At 39.0% G+C, this 21,188-nt stretch overlaps 1 protein-coding gene and 1 pseudogene across 1 annotated transcript in view; one reads left to right on the top strand and one right to left on the bottom strand.

Moving 5' to 3' along the window:
- The window catches only part of LOC148416028 (calsyntenin-2-like), a 178,714-nt gene that overhangs the window by 93,519 nt on the left and 64,007 nt on the right, over positions 1 to 21,188 (top strand). The window contains exon 3 of the mRNA XM_088427843.1: positions 19,888 to 20,083. Coding sequence (XP_088283969.1) covers positions 19,888 to 20,083 — 196 coding nt within the window. The remainder of the gene's footprint in view (positions 1 to 19,887; positions 20,084 to 21,188) is intronic.
- LOC148416029 (uncharacterized) lies at positions 11,307 to 12,007 on the bottom strand (annotated as a pseudogene).

Raw genomic sequence — 21,188 nt, 5'->3', positions numbered from 1 at the left:
CTCTTCCATGCTATTCCCCTTTCCTGATTCCTTTTGAGATACTGATGGTTACGCACAGTCAGGTGTAGTGGGAAATACGGTAAACACTCAATGCTGTGCTTTCCTTCATTGAAGCCGTCATTTTTCATTGATATGAAAAGCCAAAAGGGAGCATAAGAAGCTCAGCTGAAAAAGGATAAAGAGGTAAAAACGAACTAGTGAGGGTAATAAAGGGTTAGAGTGTTTATCATCATCTGCTCTGCACTGAAGAAAAGTGACAAGCAGTGGTGATAAGAGAAATATAGAAAGTGATATATGTGGCTTGAGTATAAACTTTTAACGGCTTAACCTCGAAAGGGAGCAATTTGCCAAAATTTAATTAACTGTAACGTGATCAATCACAGCGATAAAGGATGAAGTCCTTCCTGTGGGGCAACATGCCAACCTCTTATTGCATCGTACAGCTCATTTTGCCTTTACTAAGCACCAAAAAAGGCACCAAAGAAACGCACCAATCAATACACAGAGCTCTTCGAAGTAGAGTATGCAGGATTCCTTTGTCCCATCACAGGACAACCATTTTCTTTTCAAGCCATCAGTTACGTTTTGAGACTTACCTCCCATAGGGGAATATTTTTACCAACGTGTGTATGTTTGCTTGCTCAGGCAAAAAGGCAAGGAGGCCAGAGTACAAAGAAACAGGCAAGGCAGAAAAGCAGAATGGCAAAATCTCCATTCGCTATTCATGTTTACATTAGCGAATGCCGGTCAAATAAAATTGCACCTTTGTTTTCCCCAAAAATATATTATAATCCAACAAATTTTATTTAAATGGTTATTGCACTTTTACAGCACTTTTTCTACCCCCTTCCATGTTCAAAGTGTTTTACAACTCACTGATTTGAAAACACATGGTTTAGTTATAGGTCTAGTTTTAATGATATTTTTACTTTTTATTTTTCATTCATTTTCATTGTAATTCATTTTCAAGTGGTTTGCCAGTTTTAATGTTGTTTTTAATGCTCAGTTTTAAGTTTTTTTTTTTCAAAATGACAAATGTGTCAGGTGTAAAATAATAAAAACACAACTGTGCATTTAAAACTTAACATTTTAAAATACCGCAAAATATTATCGCCAAACTAGAAGCACAATACCAGGAGGGCGCAATTTTTTGTATACAGTATGAGACAAGTATGGCCAATAACCAGGAAAAATATTAACCGTAGGACTATGGAAACTAACTGTCCATATTATTGCTTGTATAAAATAGGAATAGAACAATGCAGTGCAATGTACAGAATTGAAACTATTGTGTTGTAAATAATTATTTTTTACTCCTTTTGTTGTGTAAATTAAGACCAATACACAGGACGTCGAGGTTAATCTGGAACAGTTGGCAACCCTAATTCAAATCAAATGTCGTCCTGTCATTGTGTGTTAGGATTAAAAAAGTGTGAGGGCAAAGTTGAATGAACATTTTAAACACACAACTTGGTTTTCCTTCTTTCGTATTACAGTAAACTTCAACAGGGAGCGGGATTAAACAGTTTGAAGTTGTTGGTGTTTTTTTTGAAGAGTTGTTCACTATCTGCGAAACCGCTGCTTGTTGTTGTTGAATGTCGACCAAAATAAAAGGAAAAGGCCAGTCAGGTGGCCGTTTGGGATGCCACACAAAGTGCTCTGCCATTCAGATGGAAAGCTGTGATGCCAGGCCCCATGGAGTTACAGGGGCCAGGCACGAGGTTGTGGTCGACCAGCCGAAATGAATGACAGCCGCAGGACATGCACCTCTGGAGCAGTGTTGCTGGAATCGAGCAAAGCCAAACAAAGCCTTGACTGAGGCCTTGAGCTGCCTCGCAGCCAGGACGCCACACAGTCGCCCTGTATAAATGACCAAACAGAAACCCAAGTAAAGGTCAGAGGAAAACAAATAATGAAAAGAATATACTTGCATAAGTAACTTGGCAGTATGCGAAAACAGACAAGGACACGACAACCCACACAAAGCAGCATAAGAAAAATCAAGTCTGAGTCAGAATCTGGATTTTGGTTACATAATGCCATAAACTATCTGTTTCAGAAGAGGCGGGCATTTTACATTTTTTTTCTGCCGGTCCGTCAGTCGTCTGCGCACTGCTCCCCCCCTCCCCTCATCATCGGTCTACCGTTTTTCAAGACGGAAATTGTAATCGTCGCTCTGGCACCCAATTGTCGGTCTGTTGCTCATTCTCATCATCATCATCGCTACCCTCCCCCCTTCTCATACGTCATCCTACAAAATGATATGAATAAATAAACCTCTGAAAAAAACACTATTCAACAGTACTCGCTACAGCTTAGCCTTTAACAAAAGCAAAAGCTAAACATCACAGTGTCCACTTCAATTAGCCGATCCAAGCAAATAAGTTTAAGAAAGAACAACCTAATCGTACAACACAATGTCCAGTGTGTGTTCCCTCAGCAATAGACAAGTACTGTAATTCCCAAATACATTTATGTGTATCGTAAAAACCCTTAATTTTGGGGTCAAATTCTAGTATTTTCTACTGTTTTTTTTTTATTTTTTAATGTTTTGAAGCTGCACCAACGATGTAAAATCTAAAGCAAGATAGAATAAATCTCATGTTTCTAAATTCTTGATATTTTCTTGTGTACACATCCGTAAGTTATATAATTGTTCATTTATATACACAATTATATAATTTAAGCATGTGTATATATTAATTTAAGTGTGTTTCAGATTTCCCACATTGCGAGTGGTCAGTGAACACCCTGCCAGTATAATACTAAATGCACTCGAAACAGTTGTTTTTCCTCTTCCTCAAGACACAGCTTGAGTTCATTTTACCATTAATACCCGGTTGCACAGCATCTGTTTTCCACCAAATTCAGAAATGTGCGTATATGTTAAAAGATCACAATTAATAAACCAGTCAAATGCAATAACTTTCTGTGTTTTCTAACCAGAGCACTCAGCTGCATACCTTGCCACTCCTAATTGAATCAGCTGGAAACATCATAACTTCTATCCGTTTTAGAAATATTCCTGTGTGTGAACGTGTGCATGTGACTCGGACGGTGGTTCAGTCTGCTTGCTTTTTTTTATTGAAATTAATGCCGTTACAAACTTAGCTAAAACGACCTGCTGTTAGCTGCAACATGCACTTGCTGCCGACAGCCGACTGACGTCCGTCCTCTCGCTCCTCACGTTACGCTAATTAGTGTAAGAATCACAAAAAAATGCACATCTCTCCATCAATCTTCCGCAATCCTTGACAAAGAAAAAAAAAAATCTATGTTTTAAGTTACCGTCTAATGGACTCACCAATACTTTTGGTCTTTATTTTTTGGAAAAAAAAGCATGTCTGATAATTTGAAAATTACAGTGTTTCTGCTTGTACACTTGTCATTTCACAGAGATCAGAGAACAGATCCATCCATTTTCTAAAAAAATTGCCTATCCCAGCTGTCTTTGGACTAGAGGCAGGATACACCCTGAATCGGTTGCCAGCCAATCACAGCGCACACAGAGATAGATGACCATTCACACTTACAAACACACTCAAGTGCAACTAAGCATGCCCAATATACCGAAAATGCATGTTTTTGAGACTCTTCGCGAAAACCAAAGTACCCGCAGAAAACCTAAACAGGCACAGGGATAACATGGAGACTCCACAACCTCCGTTGGTCTCATATTTTTGTCATTCAGCCATCCATTGGCAAATCTGTCTGTCTGTGATGAACTGCCCACCTCTGAGAATCAGTCTAGAAAAATGTGTGGAGAGGAATGCACAGCATGGATGGCCAAACAGAAAAACATCACTTGAGAAACTGGGAGTACAAGATGAGATGAAGGTTGGATTTGTCGGCAGGCAGACGGTGGTGATGTGCAGTGTGACAAGGTGCGCGTCTCATCGGGTTTCTGTACGCTCTGCCAGCAGGTGGACCAAAGCGCAAGTGGTCAGAAAGAGAAAAAGAGGAGTTTGGGCTTTTATTAAAACAGTCAACAGGAAATGCGATATTTGTCAGTGGCCGGCGTAGTTCCGTGAAACAGGGATTTAAAAGGACTGATGAGACAAGGCACACCTGGACAAGACACGAGTGACTGGAGATAGCTAATTGGTTGACAGGAGGAGAGCAGGTCTGAGAAGAACAGGTAATTGCAAAAACATCATGAAGACTGCGGGAAGTCTCAGTAAAACAAACCGGAATGAGACTTTCGTATGGATGAAAACAATCTGCCTTAAATTCCAGAGCAAACAAACCCAGGATATTACATTTATCCTGGCGGGGATGTCCCACACACATACATGACCTTCATTGAAAGAATATTTTATAAAAACAAAAACATTATACGGTTCACAAGTTTGAACATGAATTGTCCTTATTTTTGTCGTAGAGGTAAGGCCTAACATAATTTGTAAATCATTGTTTATCTTTTTTTAGATGTTTTACAAGTCTTGAAATGATTTGGGTTTTCGTGCAGATAGAGAAAAGGACCATTAATTTTTGTGGTCTCCCTCACCATCTGTGTGTTCTCTTGGAATTCAATTAGACCAAATAATGCCTACTGCAATGTCTGTCGCAAATAAATTCTATCAACAAGAAGGCCCCTAAAGCTGCCCATGAAAACAGATAACTGTCAGGATATGTGAAAATCAAGTGCAAATTGATGACATATATTATTCCTGGCTCATTGTTCCACTTGACCTTTCTAACTCACTCCCCGGAACATGAACCCAACAATGCTATATTCTCGGGTAACAATCCATCAGAGCGCAGGGAAACAGTGAGCGTGTAATCCTTTGGGGTAAGAGAAGGCGGTTAATAAAAGGTGATTAAGGTCATTGGACCTGTGAATGTGGAGCAAAATAACTTATTTGAGGCTTAGGATATTTTATGGAACTGTTAACATGAAATGTATCTATGCCTCTTGTGTTCCTGTTAAATTTAAAAGTACACAGAAGTTCTGTGATCAGTTTGAATCCATCTGGCCTTGGGGTCTTACAGAACAACAATAACAAGCCATCACACACTCACACCAACACAACATTAAGTGATTCATCAGCCGTGATCCATTTCTTGTGTTAATCACAGAAACTTGATCGATAAGCTCCTCTAAATGATGACTCAACTTGTGTGCAAGTGTGTGCAGAGCTCGCCAGTGATAAGTGCAGTCTATGCACCTGCATGGTAGATGCTGTGAGTGTTCTCGCCATCAGCGCTGTTTTCCAGGCAGTGAGTTGTGGTCACTTTGAGCCTAACCAAGTGACGGTCAACGTGAGGCTCAGCCAACTGCTGGCAGCCCTGTAAGCATCTGGATTAACAATGATAACAATTGCCACAATATTCATTAAATTATGGTTTGCAGAAGGCTCAAGCACCATTTATGCTTACTTTATTCTGAATGATAATGTTTAACCTATAAACAGCATTTCATATAGTTCATATTGGAAACATAATACTGGACAGTATTTCATTTGGAAAATCCTTTTTTTATTTTATTTTTTAAGCCTTCTACAACAGACTGCATTGGTTCCTAGGTCTGAGGCTTGCTTTTACCATGGATCAAGATTTACACACATATTTCTCAAGCACTCTTGCACTTTTACTGTCATTTTTTGTCATGATATAATTGGCCTTTTTTATGAAGGGATACTTTTTGCAGTGAGCCAGCCCATGTCCGGCCCTACATATTACTGAGCCAATTGCAAGCTGTTTTGTTGGACTGACAACCAATAACAATTTGGTGGTATTCTCTTCTGCCTTCCTCGGAAGGTGGCATGAATGAAATTGTGAGTCTGTATTTGAATCTGTCTGTGTGCACCTCAATCAGATTTACCAAAATCACGTTCTACTAGATCTACTAAAAGATAGACGTGCGCCTCATCAAGATTATTCTACCTTCAGCCACTACAGTGTCAGGTGCGAATGCCCAGAATGGGGTGGAGATTAACCAAATTCCCAAACAAGTTTATGAAGGCTTGCGTCGACAGGAAAATCAGAATATGCCAGTTGTTACTTAAGAAGTGTTACAAGTGTATGGAGTCAGACTCGTGAGAGTTTTTTTTCATTGACTTTGCTCTATTTGTAACCGACTTATCATGGGGAGGTAATCAGTAAAAGTTAGTTTGTGTTTGCTGCAGAGGCTTTCATTAATTTTCTCAAATACTCTTCAGTCTCCCACATGCAACCTTGAGTGCTGATTGCGGTGTGGATGCAAATGAACTGATTCGGCTATAAATGAACTTATGATACTAATTCTATGCTAAGTGGCGCCTGTTTAATTTTATATTGATGAATGAATGCCTTGGCTAGCACAGAATAATGGTTTCTAATGAGATTGACTCTAATTGCCAACACATTGATTGTCAGGTAAAGTAATCTTGTGAAAATTGTGTTGGAACAATAAAGAGCTGTTTCAATAGATAGACTGTGGAGAACAGGTGACCAAAGCATGGTCGCATGTACATTTCTGTCTCCTCTTTATACCGTACAAGTACAAGTTAAGTTTGGCGATTTGTCTAAAACCAACATCGCTCCTTTGATTATTTGAAATTGGCTGACTTCTGAGTTAATTTGGCAACTGATATTAGCTTTTGGACTAACATAGATTAATGAGGACATTCCAGAAGAAGAAATGCAATCCCATGCCAACACATTACTTTCACTGAGCTTCACATAACAATGTGTATGTAGGCCGAGCTTTTCTTCCTCTTACGCTTGCCATCATTTTGTAAAGTCATGTAAGCATCTTATCAGTCCCTAATAATTTCTCCTGCACTTTTTAGGCATATTTGTATTTTGGGGGGTACATTTTAAGCCCCGCCATGTTTTTCATCATGGTAATCAGTGGTTTTCATCTTCTGGTGGTGTGCTTTTTTATGAAATGTTAAACAAATATATACCTATTTATTTATTCATTTATTTAATATTCGATTGTTTATTTGTTTACAACTATCACAAAAAATTAAGAGTTGTTGCTCATATCCAAATGTAAAAATCTTGAAAGAGAAGCTTCTCTTCTATATTCCTTCGTGTTATATTGAAACCAATCTTTTCAGTCTACAGCATAAGGAATTGGCCTCACTCTTGATTTTCACAGGTGAGTTTAGGTTTGGCAAGCGTTCCCTATGTTTTTGTTTTCCAAACCAGTAAATATGCCGCTGCACATTCTAAATGCAATTTTGGGGATTTTCTTTTTACTTGGCTCCAACACACTTAATTCTGATGCATTCTAAATCAATGCAACACACACAGATTTTGAATGTGAAGTTGCCTCACTATTACTGTATCATTTGATCCATTTACTACTCCAAGTTATTTTTGACATCTTCAAAATTGTGTGAGTGGTAATTCGCACACATAAATGCTAAGACTGTTCTTTGGGTTTCATGTCAAACGTCCCCAAGGAGCCTCTGAGTCAGAATCCCACGCCAAACCTTCTTGCAGTGAAATCCCTTCTCTTCTCTTTCCTCATAGATGTCTACCGGAGATGAAAGATTCTCTCTCCCTTCCTCTCTGATTGTTCTGATATTTTATCATCGTCAATATCAAGCGTGTCTATTGGAGGTGAAAAACTCTGTCTCTCTCCCTCTCTCTCTTGCTCTCTCTCGCCCCCCCCTCCTTCTGATTGTTCTGGTATTTTATCAACGTCAATATCAAGCGAACACACGTAAGGAAAAGAACATTTTGCTTTTTCAAAAGTCTTTCGGTGGAGCCAAGGAGAATCTGAGTTACAACAGTAGCAAGCATGGTGCCGTTTTGAAATAGTGAGACTTGTTTGATTTAATGTGTCTTTGAGAGGCCATGTGCTATGTCTAAATAAACATAAAACAAAACATCGGTAAAATACGTATCTGTTGTATAAATGCTTCTTGCCGTTGTCAGGTCTCTTTATTTCACTTTTCACATTTCACTCAATGTTACACCATGTGTAAGGAGTGGAATGGGCAGCAAAACTGAGTGCTTGCATTACATATGCCGTAATGCCATTCTCTGGTAGCATAAAAAAAGCTTATTTTACTCTTCGGTTTAATACATGTGGTTGACATAATTACATTTCAATAGAAAATCACTGATGCACGTTGGCACAAGAACATGCGGAGGAGCATTTTGAGTCCCGATTGTGCCAGGAAAAAGTTGCATAGTGTGGTCAAAATGGGAAAAGATAGGGAGAACATCCTTCTGAGATAGAGTAACTTTTTAAAGGGGGCAGTTAAATGCTGTGGGACAGTGTCTGATTTATTGGATAGTCTTGTCATAATTAAAGACAATCACAGTGAGATTTCAAGAGAAGATTCCTTTCTTGTCCCCACAGAGGTGATACAGTATCAGAGATTACCTTTGAAATTTTGTTAGAGAAAGCCTTTGTAGACCTACGAGCTTCAATTCCAACAGAATGAAAGAATTGATTATGAGCATTGTAACAACAGAATTACTCTGCCAAACTTACATTTCTGAACTTTTTTTGTGTGTAAATTTATGTAAAAATAAGGTTTTCCCGAGTAAATCTACCTATCTGGGGGAGGCCAGTTAATGAAGCAAAAACATAAAACAACCTCACATGCTGTGCACAGCATACTTCAATGCACTCTATTATAAATGTCTTGACTATATAGCAGCCCTAAATTTGAATATTTATTGAGTTGTATCATAGATTTATTGCAAGATTTAATAGTTCCAACTCTGAATATTCCTCCGTGCTGCAGAAAGCATTAAATTATGTAAGCCAACGCGACAATATCGCCCAATCCAATTTGCAATGATTGAGTAGGCCAATTTGACACTGCCGCTGATCTTGGATTAAAGCAGTCCTTCTCAAATAGTGGGGCGGGGGGAGGGGGGGGGGTGACCCCAGTGAATAGGATTTGTTTTTGTCATGTGAAGTGTAATTGCAATAACATGAGGATTGGTATCATTTTTTGTTTTTTACCAGGCACTTTGATGCAGTTGTATTTAAGTTGAAAGTTGATTTATATTCTTTTTCTTCTTTTGTTAATGTTACAAAGGATACTAGGCGATATCAATGTATTGAAATATTGTGATACAAAGTGACACAATACGCATTTTGCAATACGATGTTCATTTTCCAATATATTGCGTATTGGTTTTGAAATGCATTATTTTCATAATAATTTGTTTTTAAATCAATCGGATCCTTTTTTGTCATGATTCCAAGCACTTCAAAACCAACACATTAAATGTTATAATACATTACCTTTCAAATGAGCCCATGGAAAGGCTGATCTCACAGCCCTCTGATGTGGATTTGCTCCAAAATTACTACACGTGGCCTGAACACTGCTTTAAAGATAATCTAAATTTAAGCCTCATGAATCCACTCCTGATTTACTTGTGCTTGCCAGACCAAGTAAGCACTTGCCCGGTCTGTTTTCCAAATTACATACAGTTCTGTGACTCTGTCCTTGACCTTATGTACTGTACATACTGGAATGAGAAAGTGTTGGCCCTGACACGCCAACCTTGGATCATGAGCATCATTCCGCGTTGGCATTTTTCACATCTCAGCCTTCTCTCCTCTGATTTTCGTCCCATCGTAACTGTGGACTCAAAGAGTGACAGATAAGCCAATGCCAAAGCAGTTTTGCTTTGCTCTGGCAGCTCACAATGAATAGAACCGACACAAGGTATATAGTTATAGAGTATGCATGTGATGATCTCAGGGGATTACTTTGGAGTGTTCATGCGGCGTGTGAAAACAGACACATGCACACATTTTCTCTGCACGAGTAGATCCTGAAGGGCGAGATATCCTAATTGGCTGGTGTGATAATGTCCTCAGTGGAAAATGATTGAAAATGACAAGAGTGACATTTGCTCAGCCTTTCCCATATTAAACATCCCCATGATTACATTATCTTTGGAAGATGGTTTTCCATCCTCTAAATACAACAATAGCTGCTGTATGCAGTTACGGTGGCACGCTTGAAAGATTTCACATTATCTTTTTCAATATAATGGAATACTAGGCATCAAAAGAATCCAAGAAGCATGCATCTTTTTATCCAGTGCCTTCAGGCTAACCTCAAACTTTTGCTGTTTTTTTATAGACCGTTGCTTTAGCTTTATTTCAATGAAAAGACAGCCAAAATGTCTCTCTGTTTAAATTATTAAATTTTACATCTTTTTTATCATGCCACAGCGCATAGGGATCAAACCCATAACCTCTGGGTAGCAACGGCTATACCACTGAGCCACGCGGCACCAAATCATCACAATCAATAGTTAACAAGTTGTATTTTTAATCAAGTTATTGTCTTTTTAATTTTGTTCAAACTATGCTTTCTGTATGGTGACTAAATTAGTTTTCAAACAAAGGTCAATCACACTCTACAGTGGATACTGATTGGCTGCCATTTTATTTAGCTTAACCTGATAGGCTGTTGCTTCGGGCGTGAGGACAAGTTCAGAAGCAGAAGGAGAATGTGAAAATGGAAGAGCATATAAGAGATCTTGGTCCAATGAAGAGTTAAAAAAAAGGCCCAAGAACAACTTTGACATGTATCAAAAGCAGCTCAAGTTTAGCCTACAACATAAATGCAAAGCACCCAGTTACAACTGCAGTTGATGATAACAACAAAATGCTAACGCAGCAAGCCATACCACAATAAAATAATGACTGTATTTTCGCAGCCAAAAGTCACACTGTATTTCAAGATGCAGTCGTTTTCAGTATTTAACACACACATAACTCGCATTGTATAACTAAGTGCTAGCCTAAAACATGTGCTAGCATGCGCACACACTCCATATGTTTTAAAAAAAACATAGAGCAAAACTGAGTTTGGTTGTACTAATAACTGTTTACAACATACTCGTGTTATTTTTTTTTTTTATCATCATCCACAAGTCCTCTTCTTCTGTGTTTGATATGAACAACTGGGAAAGTTCGTCAACTAACAAGCCAGGTTCCCTCTTGTCACCGTCCCAGTCTGTCTCGTTGCCGTTGGGCTCCTCAGAAACGATGCCGGCTTTGGCAAAAGCTCGAAAAACAGTGCAAGCAGACACGTTAGCCGAGGTATTCACAATCCAGTCACAAATTGTGTAGAATGTGGCCCAGCACTGCCTCTGTAAAGCTGTATTCGCCATCTGTCATCCATCTCTCCCACGCTGCTTGCAACTTTGAATGCTCTGTTTACACCAATGTCCAGCGGTTGATGTTCTTTTGTCAAGCCTCCTGGAATGATGGCAAGCTCGTAGTTCATTTGCGGCATGTGTTTTTGTCACAGCAGATGTGAGAAGTGGAGTCACAAATCAACAGCAACGGCAACGGGGGAAAAAAAGCAAAAAACATCCGGTCTTTATATGTACACTTCATTGAGCCACTCTCTCATGGCTGAAAACTTTTCTTTGGGCAGAGTCTTCCTTTTAAAAATCACCATTGGTGGCATTTTTTTGTCCTTTACCATGGCAACCAAGCACTACAGTAAAAGCCGACTTCTCATGGCCCGTTGCGCGTATCGCCATCATGCTGGTCTTTTTCTTTTCAGCGATGTGGCTCACTGGGATGTCAAAAGTGAGCGACACCTCGTCTACGTTGGGGTGGATGTTTTTCTCAGCAATATTTATGCAGCAGTAGGAGTAGAAGATGGCCAGCTTTACCTTATAATCCGCCAAAATTTGCTGTGCCACGTTAGTTGTTGTCAGATGGATTAATGGAGCTGTTTCACAAAACAAAAGGACCAAGTCCGCCCCCCATGAAAATGTTCAATCTTCATGTCTTCTGTGAGCTTTACTGCCTACTGTTGAATGGTGACTGTTGAAACACTTCTAACAGCTGTTCTTGAAGCATGAATCCATTGCTAAAGTTGGTCTTCCAACTGCACGTAACCTTGCCCACGGAAACTAAGGTGGATCGTTTTGTCTTGGCTAAGTGCATTTTCTTGATTTCTCCATTCGCGAACCATGGACTTGTGTATTTTAAACTCTCTCGCAGCTGCTCGATTCCAATGCTGCGCCGTGTAGCCGATAGCTTCCAGTTGAAACTGTGCCTCAAAAGCATGTCTTTTGGTAGGTGCTGTTTTTCTAAAGTTTTAGTTTTTAGCCAAATCAAAGTTATCCGCAACATACACTTCAGCGCTATATACCAGTGCCTACTGGGGGAATTCTTTTATCCTCCTCTGTCACTTCTGCAATTCTCCCTTTCACTTCCACATCCTGCCTTCTATCACGTACTCCTTTTTTTAATACAACCAGCTTGTTGGCAGAAAATATCTTTAGTTAGTCAATCAGAGTGCTCATTGATGTCACTCAGCAGTGTTTACAGATTTTGGAACTCGGCGCAAACACGATGCACCGCAAGATGCATGATGCATGCCTCAACAATTTGCCAATATTTTAAGACTTTTAAATGTGTCTTATGGTTGTGAAAATATGGTAAAAGCTGGACTGTCCTTGGTTCTACATGCAGCTCCACAGCACTACCCAAATGCGATTTCAGTATTTGTGTGAAAGTGTATGAAGAGGAGCTAATTTAATTGACAAACAGCTGATTTGCAAAGTAATGTTTTACGAAAATTTTGAATTTTTGCATTAAATCATTAAAAAAATCATCTTTAACAACTCTAAATGTCATAAGATCAAACAATATACCCCTTTAGATAACCATTATGGGACATTATATACTTAGAATAGTGATTATTTAGCTATTTATGACCTTAACTGAGATGAGAGCACATTAACAATATCACACTGATTGATGCATTTTTCAACATAATCCCCTCCAAAGTACTGGGTGGCTAGGGGCTCATGTCTTGTGTTAAACTGCAGTTATTTCCAGAATAGCACATTTGATCTATTTACAGTTAAAGCCATTCAAACAGAGATTCAGTAAAGATTAGGTACATGTCTGTAAACATACTAAAGGTTAGTAGCTCAATGGCTGCATCAGGTGCATGGTATTTGGATGAAGAACGGATCAGTGAAATTAAGAAAAAAAAATATTGTACATGGCATGTATGAAAAGAAAGCCCTCCAATGATCTATTATCTGAAGATTAGAGTAAAGATCTAATAATTTGAAACCAGCTTTATATGAGAGATATTTGATAAGAGAGTGTTTCTTATGCAGATAGTATTCTTCTCCCTTCAGGTTTCACAATAGCAAATTAATTGTCTCCATCTAAGTCTTCATGTGATTAATATCAGATATTCTAATGCTGATAGTATCACATGACGACTGATAATGGTTATTCCTCATTAACATTATGCATGTCTGAATTCTGAAGGAGGAAACTACAGACTGTCAAGATCAACATTGTGATCTCCTCCTCCATCTGCCTAGCACTGCCTCCCCCATGGCTATGTGCTGAGGCCCCCTCCTATTCACACTACTAAACTATGGCTGCTCAGTAAGATTTAATAAAAGACAGGCTTTGTATATGCAAAATTTGATTATGTCGCTGTATAATAGTAGCTAAGAACAGGTAATTGAAAAGTGATTCATCTGGGATAATTCGTAAAATAATTTCTGATCATATTGCTGGGAATGTTTCATATCAGTATCGCTATACTATTTAAAAGAACATACTTTTTTCGGAAATACATAGATTGAAAAAAGACAGAGCTTCATTTTCATGATTAGAGTAAATCCTGTGTTGTGTGTGATGTTTCTGCAAGAGAGCTGGGAGTGATAGGCTTGTGCCATTGCTGGGTTAGGGTTAGGGTACCCGGGGCCAGACCCACATGGGCAAGGGGAGAACATGCAAGCTCCACGCAGGATGGCCGGAGTTGGAAGTGACCCTACAACCTCTGCACCGTGAGGCCGATTTGCTAACCTCTCAACCGTCGTGCCACGCTGCTCCTTTCATTACCGTTAAATGTTACATGTTCATGGTGTGCTAGATTCTCAACATGTGTGCCTTGAAGTGGACATTTAAGCCAGCTTTCTACTGACAGTCTCTAACCTGCTCTACTCTGCTCTAGGTTACTCTACACAGCTCTGGGCCAAAAAACATTGGCTAGGATTGATGCCCATTCTTCACATACTTATGAATGAAGCACATTGCATTAGACCAGCTGTCTACTCCGTGCCAATGTTAGACCTGGTCCGAACAAGCTTAAGTGTCAGATCAACCTAAAATTCACATGCCACCGAATTGTCTGGCAGAATTACACAAGAAATATAAAACTGACTTCCAGAAAATTTTGTAGTAGTAGAAAATCAGGACCAATTCCATTTTTTTTTGTTTGTTTTTTTGTGGTTCATCATGTCAGTAGACTGGTAAAACAACTTTTCTTTTCATTGTACGTCGTTATTATTGCTGCTGATTAGCCCCGAGACAGTCCGTGATTTTCTTGCCTTTTAGTGAGGCATGTAGTGTCCATTTTGAACACTCACTTACTCAGTTACTGTATAATGGTCGATTTGCTCTACTTTTATTCCTTTTATTATTGCATAATTGAATTATGTCAGAGAATGAACAGTCATCACAAGAAAGGAAGCAGATCACTGCACGCATACCCTGATGTCTGTTTCCCTTTATAGATCCCTTGATATAAATATAAAGTCATTATATTTGTCTATCCTGGAGCCGTTTCCCGACACAGCAATCCTATTTTCTCTGCGGCTATTCCCCATCATACGCATGCTTGACTTACCGACGTTCTCTCCACCCACTCCACCATCTTTTTGTTTTCCTCTTGACTTCCTCCCTGAAGATACAATCTGCCAACAACCGTAGTAGAAATGTCACTCGAGGACATTGTTTTTCGCAGCCTGTATTGTCCGCAACATACTGTAGAGAGTTCATCCATCCCGCTGGTTCATTGAGCCAAAAGATTTGACAAAGATTTTGAAACTTTCAACAAGCTCTAATAACCACTGAAATGTATATAGTGTTGCCCACAATCACACTAAAAGTCTCACAAGTCTTAATAGACTAAGTAGACTGACTATCTTTTAGTTATTCTAAAATCTAGCGTACTTTTATCATCCGTCCTTGTAGTTGTGCCCCAGAAAAACCCCAGAAAATAGTTGCAGTACAGACTCAGGTATGATAGACTGGACCTGTGCTGGAACTAAAATGAAGATCCGCCCATTTTTATGTCAAGCAAACAGGCACCAGTCGACCAAAACAGGGCCTAGATTTTCTTATCTGGGTGAGTGGCCTTTGCCCAAGTCTAAGTATTACCTGTATATTTGGGAACATTGTGGGACAGGCTTATGAGCACACTTTTTCATCACAGAAAATTGATTCTGCTATATTTGTTTAATTGGGTACTTGACTGGACACATTTTTCTGTTCCATCCTCCTTCCATGTAATTGCTCATTCTGCCTTTCTTTACTTTCTTTTTTTATTGGCCCATGATCTAATTAAGCCTGTCCTGGGTCAAAGAGAGCACTAGTGAGGTAAAAGATTTTGTTTCTTTGTGAAACTCAACTGAGCAGAGAACATCCTTGGGAGCATTAATGGGGGTCATAAACTCTTAAAGGGATATTTGAACACATTGAACTCTTGCTGGCCTTACTCATATAAGGACAAAAGCCATCCTTGAAGCCATTTCCATTAACAAAAATGAAAACTCAAACTATTACTGTGTCTCTTTAATTATTTGTGATTGATATGACAACATCACAGGTACAGCGGCTCGGTGGATGAGTAGTTAGCACGTCTACCTGGCAGTTCAGAGTCCCGAGTTCAAATCCAGCTCACTCTAGCCTTCCTCTTTGGAGTTTGCGTATTCTTTCGAGCCTGTGTGGGTTTTCTGCAGTTTTCTCCAACACTCCAAAAACATGCATGGAAGGCTATTGGACATTCCATTGTCCTTGGGTGTGACTGGGTGCGTGAATGGTTGCTCGTCCCTGTGTGCCCTGTGATTAGCCAACATCAAGTTCAGGGTGTCCCCTGCCTACTGCCGAAGACAGCTGGGATGTGCACCAGCAAGCCCGTGATCCTAGTAAAGATAAGCAGCAGCTATATGACTACATTTTGTATTACAACTTTAAAACCAAACAGTGAGAACCCCTTGTTATTTTGTCAAATCTTTGACAAGCATCAAACACAAATGTCAATAGAGCTCATAAGAGGTCATGTGTAAATTCATGCAATTTCAACTTAACCTGAAAATCATTTTGAATTCATAAATACTGTACATATTTAGTATTGGCCTGAAATCTAGGCCAATTTGGTCATTTCTTTGGTCATTTCTTTTTTCTTAATTACAATTCAATCCTATCACACACGGGCATAGGTACCGCCATCAAATGGTATGGCAGCACTGTCGGCAATGAATTGTTCAATACTAATCAAGTTATTTTGTAAATATTCCTGATATTATCTCCAGTGCATGTAAACATTTCAATCACCAGTTTCACTCCCTCTCTGACCACCCCCCCCCCCCCTTTTGCATCCTACTGCACCACCAATTAAACTCATTCGGTCCCAAAAACGTTTTTATATGTTTTCTGTTTTTTAGTAGGAGTCCAGAAATTCAATTCTACCTATCTATTTATCCTTTTTTATCTGTGTTGGGTTGAAAAGTGTATCAAATAGGCGGGTACTGAATGAGTTAAAAAATAAATTCAAGTACAAGTCTGCCAAGTGTGACAATGTAAAATATAGTAAACAGTGTGCAGTTTTTAGGTATTTGGCAAAGGCACACACAGTGTACTTTCTACAAGAGTCATAATCTGTCAGTATTTGCGGCCTGATGCAGGTTTCCCATATACGAAAATGGAGCCCGAGTGATCTTTTGCGCCATCACTCATGATCCACACACACACACATCATTAGAAAACCATAAGATGATCATAAATTTTGTGAGAAGAGCCTTTAACGCAATTAAGTGAGATGAGGAAAGGTGACCTTAGGGTCAGCAAGCATGGCTAAACCATTAAAGGCAAACACTGACGCATACATACACATGCATGCACAAACACTGTAGGAAAACAGAGTCCCTTTAATTAAAAACGTTTTTTTCATGAACATACCATGTGTCACAATCTAAGTAAGAGCGTGCCGGTTTAATGAGTTTTAATCTTATTTCCACGACGGACAGCTACTCTGTGGTTTTCTCCTCATTTTTCGGCAGGCTAATTTCATGAAGAGCGTAAGCAAAGCATTTACAATTTTGTCACATTACAGAGTTTACAAGGTTTGACAGTCTGTCTCTGTGCCGCAGCAGAGAGGGTTGACATCTCTGTCGAGTGATTGCATATCCATGGATCCGAGTGCGCTTGTGAATAAATGAGACAGGGATATGGTGACTTCTGTGGATGACTAATAGCTCTGTTAATAAGTGCTTGCTGAATTCAAATTGGAAAAAGTGAAGTCATGACAACTGTGAAAGCGCTGACAGTAACGCCTCTGCAAATTATACTGATGTGCTAAAAATGGTCGGTCTAAATATTGTGCTTGGGAGAGCCTGGTGCATAGCTAACAATAATCTGATTTTGACTTCTGTTCTAGCCGCTGTGACGTATTCCAGTGGTAGGAGGATGAAAGGAACAACAACTCTAATTTAAGATGCCAAACTGGCGCATTTGGAGTGCGTATCCATGCCTCTGCTTTGGTCACCCTCCAAAATACAGAGAGATCCAATCTGGCTCGAGGCAATGGCCGTTTTACATCCTCCCCCGTCTCCTCCTTTCCAATCCCTTTCCTTTCCCATCATTTTAAGGCCAGTTAACAGCTGCAGTCGCTGTGTAATCTATGCACTTATTTGCAAGAGTGACATTTAAAGAAAGAAAAGCAGCTTAGGCATGTGTGTATATATCAATGCTGGCAGCTCATCATTGACGGTCTGTCAGGTTTGATAATAACTTGGGGCCTGGAGGTGCAGTGGCCCCTAATACTTTGTCACAGTCGTGCAACTCTGCAAACACCATCGCCAGTAAAGCACTGCTGCCTTCGCTGATAATGAGCTCAGTGTCCTCACAGACACTCGAGTGTGGACGTGTGCCAGATTCCCATGAGGTGTTGAGCACCACATGACATCAACAGAACTCGAGCTTCGTTCCTGAGCACACATTGCCAATAACGCGTAGACGGGCATTCACTTCGATGTGATTAAATGAAAATAATGATGCCCAAAGGGTAGACTTGACGCCACGCAGACAGAGAATTAGCACATCAAAGAATGAGACGGATAGAGGACATTTACACTGAAAAGTCAACTGAGTTATTAGCAAAGTTTTCATGTGTGTTAGTGATAACATAAATGACTGAATTGCTGCCAATTTATTGAATACATTGCAGAGAAAATGCATAGTCATTGCTATGTATCCATTAGTTTTGCATGGCCAGGCTTCAAAAAGACATTTCCTCCATACGTTTGCTGTTTCAAAGCTTAATGTGACAAGGGGACATATTTAGATCAGAATTCCGACAAAGCAATTAGCATTTGCAAGCTTTTTCGTAATTTGCCAAGTGACAACATCTGTTCTTCGGCGCAGGGGGGGTTGGACCAACACTTTAAAACGCCCTCCCTGTCTTCTGCGTCTACAGGATAAGCCTTGACAAAAATTGTGACCAATCAGACCAATCAGTTTTAGAGGAGGTTCATGCAGTTTTTTAAGTTTGGAGAAAAAAAAAAAAGCTGATCACGGACACAACACAAAGTCATTTCTGGATTTTTGAAACACTAAAGGAAATCAAGACAAAAAAAGATGTTAAGATCAGTAACTTACTTTTTGAGACCTAGTAGAAGGACAACAATATGGAATCACTCAATTCTGAGGGAATAATATAGAATCAGCCTGTAAAATTCCATTCCCAAAATTAACACTTGCGGCAGATTAGATTTGCAGTTAAGGCCTTGTTACATAAATACATGAATGAATCATGCAATGACTTGAGACTAAAGCTGCAATGATTAATAAAGTAATTGACTACTTTAGGTAACCTAGTACTAGGACTTTAGTACTGAAGCTAATTTAGGACACTTGAAAATTATGTAAATGTAATTATGTTTAATGTCTAGGGCCTAGGACATTCAATCCAGTTACTTAATTAAAATATATCCTTACTATAGACTCTAGGTTTTTAAACAGGTGGAATTATGTCTTTGGGATTGAATGAGTTAAGTATTTTAAGTAATTGATTCCTGCAGTTAATCCAGTACTAAAATTATTACTTCATGTCCTACAGTGGTGAAGATCCAAATTGATCAATTACTTTTTACTAAAGTGATTACTTTAGAAGTGCAATTCCAAATATAGGATCCACCTGTGTATAGGATGCCCCCTAAATTTTAGGATCAAATTCAGCTATTTTCTATGTTAGTGTGTATCGGACGCACCAACAGTTTGGTGTCAGTGTAAAACTTACAGCAAAATAGAATTTTAAAAAAATCATCTTTCTGATGTCTTCATATTTTCTTGCATTTACAGTATATTTGTAAATATGGTATGTACGTAGGTATGTTGCCTGATGACAGCTTTGTGGCTTCCAGGTGAGTGAGTGGGCAAGATAGTGAAAGAGGGTAGTCCGGCGTCTCTGCACAGCGGGAGGAGCATTGGAGTACACAAATGAGCATTGAAGAGATTTTCTTGGAGTACTCTTGAAATAAATGTAAACACTACCTCCTTGTTATCCTGTTTTTCTTCAAATCTTACACATTGTCTCTTTAAGAACCCTGATAGCGCCACTGATTATTCAAATCAGGTGTGTAATAGTTGTAGAGAGACATCAAATACATGCAGGTACCACTGTACTAAGTCATCCATTACTTTACTGCTTATTTCTTTCTGTACTATCCATTTTCAGACCTCCTTTAAACCAAACAAATACAAAACTGAGCATGGGCTTGAATGTTTGGGGTCTTACAAAAAAAAAAAAATGAAAAACTAAAAATATCTCTTAAGGGACATAAATGTCTTTTTAACACATATATCACTTCACAATCATTTTTCACTTGACTGATTTTCTCTCTGGTCCCCAGGGGAGATCTGCGCGTTCAACATCCATGGGTTGGAGGCTCCATTCGAGGCAGTGGTCCTGAACGGTACATCTGGGGAGGGCCAACTGAGGGCTCGTGGTCTGGTGGACTGCGAACTGCAGAAGGAGTACACCTTCATCATTCAGGCTCATGACTGCGGTTCAGGCCCTGGGGGTACAGAGGGCAAAAAGTCCCATAAGTAAGTCAAATACAGTCTAGATGGGGTTCAGTATAACGGCCAGAATTTATTTCAGATGTTTAGATCAGCACAAATTAGAATGTGTTGTTAAAGGCTCTGAGAGTATTCATTTTCACCAATTTTAATTGATGGACCCGTCATACGCAAATATTCTGGCAAATCGTGAATCTGAATGACTCTGTGTGTTTGGGTTTTCTTCTGGTAGTCCGGCTTCCTCCCACAATCCAAAAAGATGCATTCTTTGTCAAATACGATGATACAGAACACACACCACAGAATATACTAGTCTGCATTTGTGTGTGCAAATGTATGTCGTTAATATATACAAATATATAAGTAACTGCATGCTTCAAGTTTACACTACTACTTTGCGTTCTAAAAAATACCAGAGGAGTGAAATGTAAAAGGAGTATTTTTCAGAATGAAACTGATACTTCTGATACAGGATAATACACAGTGGAGAATATACAAATTGTTTCAGCTATTCAGCCGCTTTATTAATGAGTTAATACGTAATCTACTGTACGAACGCTCATTTGTTGTTTTAGCAAATCAAATGAAAGTGTAGTCCGCTTTGCATTTTCACAAGTGAAATTATTTCATGGAAAACAAACAAACAAACAAACACAGTTCTCCCTCTTTGGAAACAAATCCCTGAATTCATTGCTCTCACTCTGACACAAATATAGATGAAAAAGAAAATTGAGTAGAGTAACCACATTATGACTTTATATTTTCCTCTATCCTGTCTTCTTTCTTGCTCTACTTGCCACTTGTCTGCTGCTCTACTTCTCCATCCTTTTGTCCTGCTTTCTGGCTGGATGCAGCTGTCTGAGTCTATCCTCCTCCATTGCTGTCTCTGTCATAGTTGTCAATTTATTAATATTTAATATGACCATCTCTGTGATAACAAAGGTATTCTTCCACCTTTCTATGTATATGATTCTATCTTATATTGTGATATTCTAAATCACATGCTTTGAAGCTAAGTTATAAAGGGATTAAAATAGAAAAAAAAAAAAAAAACATATATTTAAATATATATATATATATATATATATATATATATATATATATATATATATATATATATATATATATATAT

Source organism: Hippichthys cyanospilos, chromosome 11, assembly GCF_059441005.1.
Source record: "Hippichthys cyanospilos isolate Australia breed blue-spotted pipefish chromosome 11, RoL_Hcya_1.0, whole genome shotgun sequence".
Lineage (NCBI taxonomy): Eukaryota > Metazoa > Chordata > Actinopteri > Syngnathiformes > Syngnathidae > Hippichthys > Hippichthys cyanospilos.
This window is presented reverse-complemented; position numbering and strand designations above follow the sequence as displayed.